Below are 13,039 nucleotides of genomic sequence, written 5' to 3'. Positions count from 1 at the left end.
TTTAAATGTTACGAAGATTCCTCCATGAATGTCAGTTCCCCTCTGGTTGCCTTTTATTTTTATTTCCACTCAGTCTTCCCAACAGAGATGCCAGAATGCATGCTGTGACAAATAATTATTGCTAGCAGAGTTTTAGGAAGTCTTATTTATCAGAAACTAACACTTTGGTTTTAAGAAGTTTAAAGCACAGTATACAAAATGCTCCAAAGAAAATGTTCTGAGTTTGCAAAATGAGGGGGTGTAGTCTCACAGATTTAACCTTTGCATGCACACAATTGAATTTTCAAGTTGTAAACATGGTTTCACGTCCTAAACATAAAGAAAATAGACTTAGATACCTCTTTACTTAATTGTCTTTGTCTCTTTTACAAATTCTTTATCATCTTGTGGACTTTAAGAGAAGGAGCTAGAATTGTGATTGTGCTTGGGAGCACATCACTGGGAAAGATCACCCTGATCATCAGTTCTTCTCCCGTGCTGCTGCAAGCATTGGCATCATGCAAGCCCTTTACATTTAATCATTATTTAAAAGCCAGTCAAGCCTCCTGTAACCATACCCTACTGAGAAGCTGTTCCAGACCTTGCAGTTCTAGTGGTTAGGAGTCTTGTTTCTGACCAATTGGTATTAGTATTTTTTGTCATCATTATTCTTGAGTCTAAATGATTCTTGCTGTGTGTATCCCTAATGCATTTACAGACAGAAGCAATAGCCCATTTGTTCTCTTTTTGTCTTCATTTTGCTAAACTAGAAAAGCTGCTGTCTTTTCATCCCCTCTTTCCTAAAAGGCTCTTCATTTCCCTCATCCTGCTACATGCTGAATAGGGTACTGTCCCCAGTTGATGTATTTCTGAATTTTACATTATTTTTTATTTTGTCTGCTCAGAATTGTCCGCAATATTCCATGTTAAGTCTTAGCAGTGCCTTAGTTGGTGGCACTGCTATTCCTGTATTTCTGCAGGGAATAACTTTCAGCATACTGTTTTCCACAGCTGTTGCATATGGTGGTTTAATATAACTAGTGTGGGAATTGCTGTTTTCCAGATTTCTTCATCTTATACCCCTGTTTTCCAGCTAACAAGCTCCCATCTTCGAGCTGCAGTTCTTGTTAGTATGCAAGTGCATGACCTTGCGTTTTATACTATTGGATTTTGTTCCATTTCTAAAGCTGCAGTCATCAGTGTCATCTGTGTTCTTTTTTTCTTAGTATATGGCAGTACAAGTCTCCAAAGCATCAATACAGAAGGGTATTGCTAATTTTTGTTAGTGTATCCTGCTTTTTGGGCCATGATTATTGTTCCCATTTTTTATTTCACTGTTTTATCATAAACCCAGTATCGATACTTTTAATAAAAGTTTTCTTATCAAAGTTTTAGTTGTCTTGGTCTGGTGTTATACCAGGATGTGCTTATAAGGAACTTCTTGTTAGAAGATTTTTTTCAAATGTAGGGAAAGACTGGTCAAAGGTCAGTGTAGCCTGGCTGTTGATCCCCTAACTTCCCTTTGTGGCTGGAGATTTTGGAACCTCAATCTCTCCTCAAGTGACTTGTTGACCTAAAAAGTGAAGCTTCTGGGCCATGTATTAATTCTGATAAACTATGAGCTTCCGTTCCTCAGCTTTGCAGCCTTTCCCTCCAGGGTCTTCAACAAATTCAGTTGAGAGAGACCCGTTTGAACTGCGCATCTTGGTCTAGTCAGGATCAAGACAGGTCATCCTGAATAAAGAATACCATGCTTTTTTCAAGTTGGTGCTGTTTACAAATAAGTTAAAATACTTGATCTTCAGCCTACCAGGGAGTTCAGGCTTATAACCCTCCTTCCTGTGATACTTGAGAATATTTCTGAGGAAGTTGGCTAGGTCTTAGATGGGTGAAAGGTCTCAAGATGATGCTGTTGCTAGTGCATATTGAGTTTAATATAAATACTGTAGAAATATGGTTGAATCTAGTAAACCTTGGCAATAAAATCAGATTTAAAATATATTTATCTATCAATACAAATTTACTTAATACTATTCAAGGCAGGTTTCTTGTGTGCAAATCTTTACTTCCTCCCTCCCCCCCCCCTTGAAACAAGACATTTAAAGATACTTCTTGACTTTTTGGAGCTGGGTTATGAATAAAAATGGCTAATGTTCATCTCTACAGAACTTTCCAGGGAAAAGTTACTTAAAGGCTTGCTTTTGTGAATGTAACTTTTTTCCTTGTAAACCATTCTCCTCCTGTATTTGTTTCTCTTTAGCACCAAAATAGCTATTTGTATTTAACTATTATATTTTAGCTAATCAGAGGAATTGGTGGCATAAATTTAAAGAAGAATGAGCCTCCACTCACCTGCCCTTACAGCCTGAAAGCTAGAGTTCTGCTGCTGACTCATCTTGCCAGGATGGAAGTTCCTGAGGTCCTTGAAGAAGGTAATGGCTTCTCCACTAATTGGATATCGTTGGAAACAGAGCAACACATTGCATGCTACAGTACTCATAAACATACTTTTTGTCCATTAGAGTTGCGTGGATCTCTGCTCAATAATCTCTGTGCAGTGTACTCAGAGTCATTAAAGCTGAAAAACTAAAACATTTACTTAGCGTTTTCTCATTCTCTTGATAGCCCTGTAATGCTAATATCGTAGTTTTTAATGCTTTTTGGCTGCAAATGTGACTTTGATACATTTTTTCTTTGTAATAGAATAAAAAGTTAAACATGTGAAGTTTATTTTGCTTTTCAGAGTAAAGAAATCCAAGATAAGCATAACGATGTGCTTGATAATATGTCCATTCATGGTTATTTTTGGAGTTTTTTCACCCCACTATGTAAAGCAAGGGTGACAAGATTGGAACTTTAAAATATCAGTTACATATGAGCTTCAGTTTTGTGTTTTGCAGGTTTTTATAAACCTGCAGGTTTTTTAAATATACAAACTGAAATGTTTCTAAATGCAGTTCTTAAGTTTCAGCTATGAAACTCATGGTTTCTTAGGCTGACCAGCAAACTTGAGATGTTCTATATTTTAACGCAAATGAAAAAAACCCCAACAAAACAGTGAAGATGCTTTGGTTCAAACTTTTCAGTTTCTTTCAAGAGAAAAATGATCAGTTTTAAATAGCCACTAAAAATATCTCCTCTTCCCTGCCACTTAGTTACTGTTTGTGCTTAGAACTTCACAGATCTGTATTCAAAAGTAGTTAGTACTTTACAAATAATGTTCTTCCCAAAATTGGTGTTTCACTTAAAACAAAAAAGTCCTTTTTTAAACCTGTGGTTACCTGAAGAATTAATGCTGTTTTAATAAGACTGGTAAATTGTCTGTGCTATCCTGTTGCTTTTTTAGATGGATCTAATAATAATTCTTCATTTGGTGTGGAAGCTGCTTGTCTGGTACTCAATTTGTGTTCCCTCTTAGAATTTGCTCTTTCCTGTTTTGTTAGGGAATGTTATGGATGGATGTGTCAATGTGAATAAAGTGGTATTTTCAATAATACAAGAATGAATAGAAATTAAGACTGCACCATTAAATGTCCAGTTCATGTAAACTGTCCCCTTTTTTCCTAATAGAAGTGCAGCATAATTGCAGCCAGTTATGTCTTGCAGATCAGCAGTTTATCCTGAAAAAGAGTCCTGCACTTATTCAAGAAATGATTAATGTGATATGCCAACTAATAATAATGGCTCGAAGCCGGGAAGGTAAGAAGAGAAACTGTATAATTAAAACTAGTAAATATGATTCTTCACTGCAATATTTCATAAAGTCTTTGGTTCTAGTGGGAAACAACCTATGATATTTAGATATACCTAAATGTGCTTTTGCTCTTTTCACTGTAATGAGAGCGCTCTCCATTTTGAAGATTGAAATGCTGCTGCTGCTGCCAAGCCCCACTCTGAAATCTTGAGTATCTGTGTTCACCTTGTAATTTTTGCAGTTAAAAGTTTCTCCTTAAATGCAATTGAAAACCTTTTCTTAAAGATCTGGTCCATTCTTGGTAGCAAAGCACTTAGTATAAGACACGTTGAACCTTGTGTTCATCTGTCTTTTAATTTGCACTTTCACAGTTCTTCCTCTTCTGTTATGAGTGTCACTTGTGTTTTGGCTCATTTCTTTGCCATCATTTCTTTGTTTGTGTGTTGCTCATATTTCTCCATTTCTGGTTCCTATGCTGTTGAGCCTGCTATGTAGGGTTTTTTTTCCTGAACTTGCAGTGGCAGGTACTTTGCCATAATTGCCATAGAAATTACAATTTAATTGAAATGTAATATTTAAGCTTTTTTATTTTTACTGTAAAAAGGCAAGTATGCTGAAGATGGTTGCTTGCAGGGTAAGGAAACAAAGACTTGGATCTCATTCCATTATTGCAGCAAACATAAGCAAGGCATTTTTTTATGCCAAACTGGGGACCATTTTGCTTGCCATCAAATAATACTCATCGGTTGATCTATTCTGGACCAAAACTCCTCTAACAAGCATTCATAGCCTCCTAACAAGAATGGTTTTGGGGAAGATCTTTCCCAGAACTATTGCAAGTGGTGCTGGAAACTGTGCTTCTTAACCAAATAAAGTACAAGAGTGCGGACGTGAGCAGATAAGGCCGTTGCACGCTGGCTTACGTGTCCTATTTTAGAAAGAAGTATTGATTAAGTATATTTCTATTTCTCTTTTAAACCCTGTCTTTACTAGTCTTTACTGAGTCTAAACCCTGTCTTTACTGAGACTGCTGGGGAGAGAACTTGAAACCTGGAAGGAAACAGTAGCCATATTTTTCATTGCAGAAGTAATCTTCACCTAACATTAGATTATATTTATTAATGAGTATCATATTAAGAGATCAGCTGTGGATAGATATTGGATATCTTTTTGTGAATATTCTCCAGACTAGCACTGTAACTAAGTTGCAAAGATATCTCCAGTACAGATTTAAGATGAGGAAACTAATGTTGTGAAACTTTATTAGTTTCTAATAGTTTAATAATTTATTTCTCTGTGGTTCAAAATTTTCAGTTTCAAGAGAAAAATGATCAGTTTTAAATAGTTTAATTATTATAATTATTTTGGAAGTGTTGGGATTTTTTTTGTTTGAGTTTTTTTTTAAGTTTTGCTAGCTCAGCAGGACTAAGTCCACATATTATAGCTATTTTCTTTATGAAAAGAACTTGTTTGTAAGCCCTTGCGTATGCCAAATACAGATACCTTTTTTTTTTAAACCTGGATAGGTTTTTTAGATAAAAATACTTCAGACCTCTAGAAGATTTCTTTTAAGATGGCCTATATGTATATATTAGTCAACTAGCAAATACTTGTTTTCACTTGTGCAAAATGAAACCAAAATAATACAGCCAGAAGCCTTTTTTATGCAACAGAACTGGAAGCCTTTGAAAAATGAAAAACACCTATATCTCTTTTGTAAAAGCTGAAATAAGATACTTAACAGAATACCTGATATACTTTACAACTTGAATGACCTCCAGGTAGCTGTATTCTTCTCCTCTAGTTCTGTATGTACATGGAGATACCTTTTTAATTTGACAGTAAAATGATTACTTATAGATGCAGTGTATTTCATAAACTGCTTTGAAGTTCCAAAAAATTTAGGTTTTAGCTTAAATTAAAATTAAAAAATCAAACAGTATTTTGGAAGACAGTAGTGTAAATTAATTTTCCATTTGCATGTGAAATGGAAGTGATGGTTATTAAAAAAATCAAACCTAAACGACCTCTACTACAAACAATTTCTAGAGTTTTTCATGATCCCTGCCAACCTCAATGAGTCTGTGAAAGTGGATGAGAAATTATAGTTGTCATTATGTATGGTAGAAGTTACTTCCATAGATTTGGAAAAAACTCCAAGTGTATCATAGGTATAGTTGAGGATTTGCTTGGTATTTCTGTAGCAGGTTTTCTAAAAATTATTTCCAAAGTTTTAAAATGGCAGTATTCAGAAATTGGTACCAAACATTTCCTCTGACTTCCATGCTAGTGCTCTCAGCACAAAGCATTAAATGGAAGGTGGTACTGAACAGTTGCCCATCAGGCCAACAATAATGAATTTAAGGACTTAAAAGTAAACCATTTCAGAATTGTAGTCTTGGATGTAAAGGAAAATCACCATTTTTGCTACTTATCACTTAGCAAATTTAAAATGTTGACCTGGCTTTTGATGAACATACATGTAGAGAGAATTTTGTCCCCCTGCTGACTATGGGGGAAACAACTGGAAATTGAAAAGATATCATTGTTTGTTTATTTTTTTTTAAGATACAAGTAAAATTAAAGTTAGATACTGAAATTTTTGAGAGACTATTTTGTTTAAGTTTGTGTATTTGTCACCTTAACACAATTTTAAGTAGCTTAAAACTTAACTACAGGTGTTTCTGGGTTTAATTCTAATTTTCACTTAAATCAGCTTTGACATGGTACATAAAATTATCACATGCTATAATTAGCCACAGATGTTCAGCAGTCCTGATCTGTGGAAAATACAAAGATGATGGCATGCATTAATATTAACCAGAGAAATATTTTGTGGAGAGACCTTATTTTGTGAAACCTAAATTGATGGTGGGATGAGGAGTCTCATTTTGCGCTGCATTCATTTGTCTTTCAAATATCCTGAGTTATTGTAATAATCATTATTATTCAAGAAATATCTGTAGCCATTTATGCATACTTTGTAATCAAGGCTTTTGAGGAAAAGCACCTTGGATGAATCTCCAGAATCTTGGCACTTTGTTTTCCTAATTAATTTTAAAAATGTCCATATAGCATTCAACTACTGGTCCAGTATCAGCTATTTTTGAAAGAGATGCAAGAAAGACTGAGAAACACTAAGGACAGCACATCATGGAATGAGATTTATGAAGCTCTGCTGTCTGAGCCCTTCACAGGGACAAGCATCCTGCCTCCCCAGATAGCAGAGAGTGGTACCTCTGGCTGCTTATGCCTCCCCATAAAAGCCGTGGACATTGCCTTTCTTACCAGACCCCATTAGAAACAATCTGTCATGAAAGAATGAGTGTAGGTTTGGCATAAAAATTGTTTAATTGTGGTTACTTCTTAATTTTTAACAGAGCTGTCATTCTTTGCAGATGAGTTTGGATTTGTTATTATTTGGATTTGTTATTTCCAAGGAACAGTTTTAATTTGCTGTCATAAAAGCAAAATTGATACTATTTTCATTTCAGTCCAGTCAGTTTTTAGTTACTGCTAAGCTTTTTTCCAGCCTGGTGGAAAATGTGGCAATTGTGAGTTACCTTTGGATAAAATATCTTTTACTCTCTTGCCTGACTTCCTCGTAGTCTGCGAGACTTTCTTTTTACATGCAGCTCCCTGAAAATATGCTTTGCTCTGTGGCATCCCTTGCTCGCTTCCATTGTTTTGTGACGATTAACTTATAGTTGATAATCAGCGGGCCTAAATTATCTTGATGGCTTCTTTGAGATCATCCTTAAGTGTCATAAGTAGAGAGCTGCCATGCCAAGCGAGGTGTTTGCTGACAAAAACATGGAATGTGCTCTAGTAACTGTCTGCAGAAAGGTTAGGCATCGGTTCAGCTGTCCAGCCAAAGTGCATTTCTTAATTCAGGTTGGAAGCTGCAGTGTAATGTAGAGGTTGTGGTTTGACCCAGGTGTATACCATTCCTTCACAAGCAACTATGGTTTGCGTTTAAATTTGTGATTGACTACTTTAATGTAATATGTTTTGGATGACTTTATGACCTTAGATTAAAGGTCATCTTGTCTTGTCCACTTTGAAGAGCAGAAGCTGTTAAAATATGTGCAGTAATGGCATTCATTTTATGGCGGGGGCAGTTGGGTGTTAAAGCTATACTGTCCTGAAATCCACTCTCAGGGAATATGAAGTCCTGTGTTATTTTCAGGAAACAAAATAATATTCTCCAACTTTGTTAAAATATTTTTCTACTGTCATATGGATGATGAGTCCATGCTTTAAAAAAGAGAAGAATTTCTACTCTGACTAGTGCTCTGTGGTCTCAAAGCTCTAGGTGAATTTCCTGCAAAAGCCAGTTTGTCAGAGAATATTTAGGATTCTTTTATTAACTTGGTTTGCAGTGTGGGTTTTTTTAATTTAAAAAAATCCTGTGACTTTCCTTAGCAGCAGCCAAAAAAATTAGAGGGGAGGTAGAAGATAGGCAAGATGGAAAGTAAATTTTTTGCTATTTAGTTGAGAGATTAGTCTTTCCGTTACTTTTTTTTTAATAAGGTAGAAGTTACATCTTTGTTACTTATCAGTATGTCTAGCTGGATAGTTCCATTCACGTGTTATTTTTCTCTTTGCATTGCCTATAATTGTCACAGTATTTATTAATATACCGGGTTAAAAAAAATCCTGCCATGTAATTTGATTCGATAGCTGATTATATTTATAGCTTGATGTAATTAATGAAGAAATAGGCCATTTAAAGGGAGAGGGGCAGGTGGAGCAGAGGTGATGGTGATCTTTCATGTACATTTAACAAGCCCTAGTAGCTGCTTATAAATTTGCAGCAAGGTAGTGGTGTAAAGGAAGGAGAAAACATACTGAAGACACCAAATTTGGGATTTTTGGTCAGATTTATTGCCTTTTCATACTTCTTCTGTAAAATGTTTTAAAATTAATTTAAACTTGCTTTTTATCAAAATACATGGCCATGGCAGTTAAAATAAACATTCAGCAATTTTGGTTTTGGTACCCTTTTGGGCAGGTGTGGGTTACAGACTGTCTGCCTTCTCACCCAGGTGTAAGTAAACCTGCTTTTATTCACACCTCTAATTGCCTTGATAGCCTGGTAAGCTTGATCACACAGCCCTAGCAGAGTGGCCATATTTCTTCTGACCATCTGTCTAATCAATCTATTGAAAGATGCCTCCATGCCCCTGTTGCAGTGTCCCAAATACCAGCCAAATATGTCTACACCAAACATACATATTTCTATACTTACATGAGTATATTTGTGTATATACACACACAGATATTTGTCTTCATACTTATTTTTATATGTTTATATGCAGAATATACCTGTAACAGTCAAGGTAACCAAAGGTTGATTGTTTCTCAGAAAAGATTTTAAAGTATAAGGAAAATACATACACTGATTCTTAAATAAAATGACAGGCATCATAAATTGCAGGTGTTTTCTGTAATACCTGTTTAAAATTGCCTTCAATTCTTTTATATGCCATATACAAGTTCAGCAAAAGATTTAAGTAGCTTAAATTCCTCTTGGCTCCCTGAAGAGGCTCTAACTTATTTTTCTGTTTCACCGTAAAGTGTATATATGGAGCGACCTGAACATTGCCAATTCCGGACTTGCAGCAGCTCTTGAGCTGCAGGGGAATTCTGAAATGGGTTTTCTAAACAGGGTTTTGAGAAGTCTTATTTATGAATGGACAGGTGTCTACAAAGTTAAATAGCAGTATGGGGAAATCTGTCTGCTTTGCCTTTTCATTTCTTTGCAGACATGATGAAAAGTATTAAGTAACTATTTTTTTTTTTCTTTTTCTCTGTTCTGGTTAAGGCTTTCTCCATGTCTATCTTATAATAATTTTAATTATGTACAGTGTATACCTTCTTGTACTTTAAAATATTAAAGGAATTATAGGTAATTTCTAAAAGAAAACTCAAATAGATGTTTGCTCATACACCCCTTTTAACCTTTAGGTATACTTATAAAACCCATGCCTTTGACATTTTTACAGCTATTCTTACTGCCTTCTAACATAATATAATATGCTCTGCTTAGCTTCTGTTATACCTGGTATTTTCTTGCATGTAATAGGCTGCTACCTTTATGTTCATATCAAGATGAAAATCTTATGAATAATACATTGTGTTGTAAAAGATTAATGTTTAATGATAAATTATATTTAATGAAATGCTTACAAAGTAGAGCTAAACATGTTATATACACACACATATATATATATAAATACAAATTTTAAACAAGTTGGCTTTGATGCTGCTGGTTTTTTTTTTTAAAAAACCTTAAGTGGTGGAGTTTCTGTCTATAAGAATTGCATAGATACATTGTGCTGTTGTTCCCTGAGACAATGTTAGATGGAAGTCTTTCCCTGTCTTAGTGTTCAGCTGTGATAGCCTAAATAGAGGGAAGAAAATGTCTCCTGAGCTATGTGACTGCAGTGAGAGTAAAAAGGCTACCTGATTAATTATGCTGAACATTAAGATGCCTCTTTCTTTTGCTTGGTTGACTGAAAACAAGGTTTTCTGTAGTCTACAATCCAAGTATACATTGTAAAAGTGTAAGAAGAAAAAAAAATTAAAAATGATGTCATCTCTTTCATTCTCCCCAAGAAAGGGAGTTCCGTGCTCCATCTTTGGGATCTTTGGAAAATTGCATGAAGCTTTCCCAGATGACTGTCCAGGGACTTCAACAGTTCAAGTCTCCCCTCTTGCAGCTGCCTCACATTGAAGAGGACAGTCTTAGGCGAGTCTCCAATCATAAAAAGGTATAAAACTAGAAATGATACTTGGTAACTTCTTAAAACACTTTCTGTTACTTCTTTTACCTATTTGCCTATAAGGAAGCAAGGTCATGAATTAACTAAGAGAATAAAAATATATTTTTAATTTTTCAGGAATTCAGTACAATACTTCCTAGATTATTATCTGTGTGGTTTTTTCTTTCTTTAAAGTCCATCTCAGTTAGGAGGTGGGAATTATGATCAGAGATCTGATAAGTGTAAAAGAGTGTAAAAGATCAGTTTACGTTGACCTCACAAACAGAAGAAACAGAGTTTCTTTCTTATTACAGAGTACTAGCTCCTATTTAATATTTTTCCAGAATGTGTCTGGAATATCCTACTGGGACTTTTTTTGGGGGCTTGTTTGGCTTTACATCATTCTTAATCTAGTTTCATAGAAAATATATTTGGAAGGTAGCACAGGGGAGTTTGTAAAAGGAAAACAATTATCAGTTACTGTGGGAAGTATTTAATGTTTTGTGATCCTTTATGTATGAAAGAGGATGCTTTATAAAGCTCTTGCTATGTAGTTCTAGTTGGATAAGTGTTGGTATTTGTAGAATGTAAGGGCAAAAAAGAATAGTCTTGTCTGAATACCTGCATACGTTTCTTCACTCTGTTTCACTGACTGTCTCTGTATTCAAACCTGCTTGTTTGTTTGACTGTAGTATATCTTCTAGGATTGCCTGGTTAGAAACAAGCAGTTATCTTCTAATAGACACTGTTGACTTTTTTTGATAGTCTTATTACAATGCTTAATTTGGATCAATCTTAAAAATATTCTTTTAATCTAATGGAAGTTTTGTTTAGCTTTAACTACAGCCTTAGGTGGTGTTTAAATGCTTCTGTGTTAGTGTGAAGGTAAAGAATTCTTAAGTACTGCATTTTTTTTTAATCACCTTTGAAGATGCTTGTTCATTAAATAGTCAAGTAGTCTTTTCCTTTGGATGAGGTAAAAGAATCATTCTCAAGATATCATCAAACACTTACTTTTCTTAACCCAGCCCTAAACTACAGGGAGCGTACAAAAAAGTACCCAATTTTAGATGTATTTTTTGACATGTGCAGTGTAACTAAGCCAAATTCTTGATTTTTTTTTTTTTTACTATCTCATAATCCCACCTGTCCTTTCCCTGAAAGAGGGAAGAGACAAATTTATTAGGCGTGTTTGTACAGGATTCCCATGCATTGAGCTCTTCAAAAATACAGTCCCCCTAGATTGGAGGTATGATCAGTCTATCTGGATGCATGAAGTTGTTTTTAATAAAATACGTACATTTATAATGGTGAGCTAATCGAGTGTGCAGACAAATCTGTGTTTGTTTTTATCCTTTTCACTCTGCTCTGCAAATCTTGAATGGTTTTAGACTTGTTTGCAGTTCAGTATGGGGGGAAAAAAAAGTAACTTGTACTTAGTTGTTCCTGCTAATATAAATCTCAAAGCACTGAAGTACTCTATCTAAATAAAGAACCCGATTAGTAAGACTTCTTGGCTCAGCTTTCTGAAAAAGCTGGCTGAAGTAATAGTTTTATAAAAAGTGTATCCAGTTTCTAAGGGGTGCCATACTAAGGAGCACACCAATGTTCAAAGCAGTTCTATTTAGTAGGTTTGAATGCAACCTCTGTTTTATTGTTTCTCAAAACATATGCTTGCTAGTTTCCTAAAGTACGCTTTTTAATAAGAACAAATCAAATGGTGCGTATGTATTAGTAGTGTGGGGACACAAGTGATGTATTATCAAGAGTTTATTTGGGGGCTGTGTTCTCTGCTACAATGTGACTTCCTATCTTTTTTTTTTAATTCAGTATAAAATCAAAAGTATTCAGGATTTGGTGAGTTTGAAAGGTTCTGATCGTCGCAATTTACTGCACTTCCTAGAAGATAAGAAATATGATGAAGTTATGGCTGTCCTTGGCAGCTTTCCGTATGTCACTATGGATATAAAACCACAGGGTGAGTGGGAGGTCCTTTTGTTCTGTATATGTCGCTCTTCTGACATTTTGATTGTCTGTTGGCAGTAAGCTTTTGGAGGACACTGATACACAACTCACTGTTATTTATGTGGCCTGGAAATGACATTTTTTTGAGTGGCGGCCTCTTGTACATGAGATTTATAGTCTGAAGAGATAAAAGTACATTGAAACATTTCATAGATTCCCAAGCCAGCAGTAGTTTCTCCTACAGGAGCTTATGATATTTCATCTGTTGATTTAAATTTTCATGAGCAATGTGGAATTCTGGTTGAAATACCACTTTTATTAGCTATCTTAAAAAGTTGTGCTTATTCTAGGATTTATGCTCAGCTTACTCCAGCATGGGGAGTCCTTTGTGAGATTTTGAGTTGGAGACCCTGATGACTAAATATTCATGGGTTCCTTTGTGATAATTCTTGTATAGCTTTTATATCTGGCAGAATTTGTCCATGCTAGGCTTAGCTACCTTTTGTGTGCACTGTTTCAATGAATGTGTAATGCTGTTCCTCTGTGAAGATTAGGTATATCGTTAAGCAGTTCCAGTTAGCCTTTCATAGAATCATTAAGGTTGGAAAAGACCTCTAGAATCATCTACTCCAAC

General features: G+C 35.2%; 1 protein-coding gene across 1 annotated transcript in view; it reads left to right on the top strand.

Moving 5' to 3' along the window:
* The window catches only part of SEC63 (SEC63 homolog, protein translocation regulator), a 64,093-nt gene that overhangs the window by 35,591 nt on the left and 15,463 nt on the right, over positions 1-13,039 (top strand). Inside the window, exons 10-13 of the mRNA XM_072855610.1 lie at positions 2,279-2,411; positions 3,586-3,678; positions 10,295-10,449; positions 12,271-12,418. Coding sequence (XP_072711711.1) covers positions 2,279-2,411; positions 3,586-3,678; positions 10,295-10,449; positions 12,271-12,418 — 529 coding nt within the window. The remainder of the gene's footprint in view (positions 1-2,278; positions 2,412-3,585; positions 3,679-10,294; positions 10,450-12,270; positions 12,419-13,039) is intronic.

The sequence above is a fragment of the Ciconia boyciana genome, chromosome 3, assembly GCF_034638445.1.
Source record: "Ciconia boyciana chromosome 3, ASM3463844v1, whole genome shotgun sequence".
Taxonomy (NCBI): domain Eukaryota; kingdom Metazoa; phylum Chordata; class Aves; order Ciconiiformes; family Ciconiidae; genus Ciconia; species Ciconia boyciana.
Note: the sequence above shows the minus strand (reverse complement) of the source record. Positions and strands in the feature narration are given on the sequence as shown.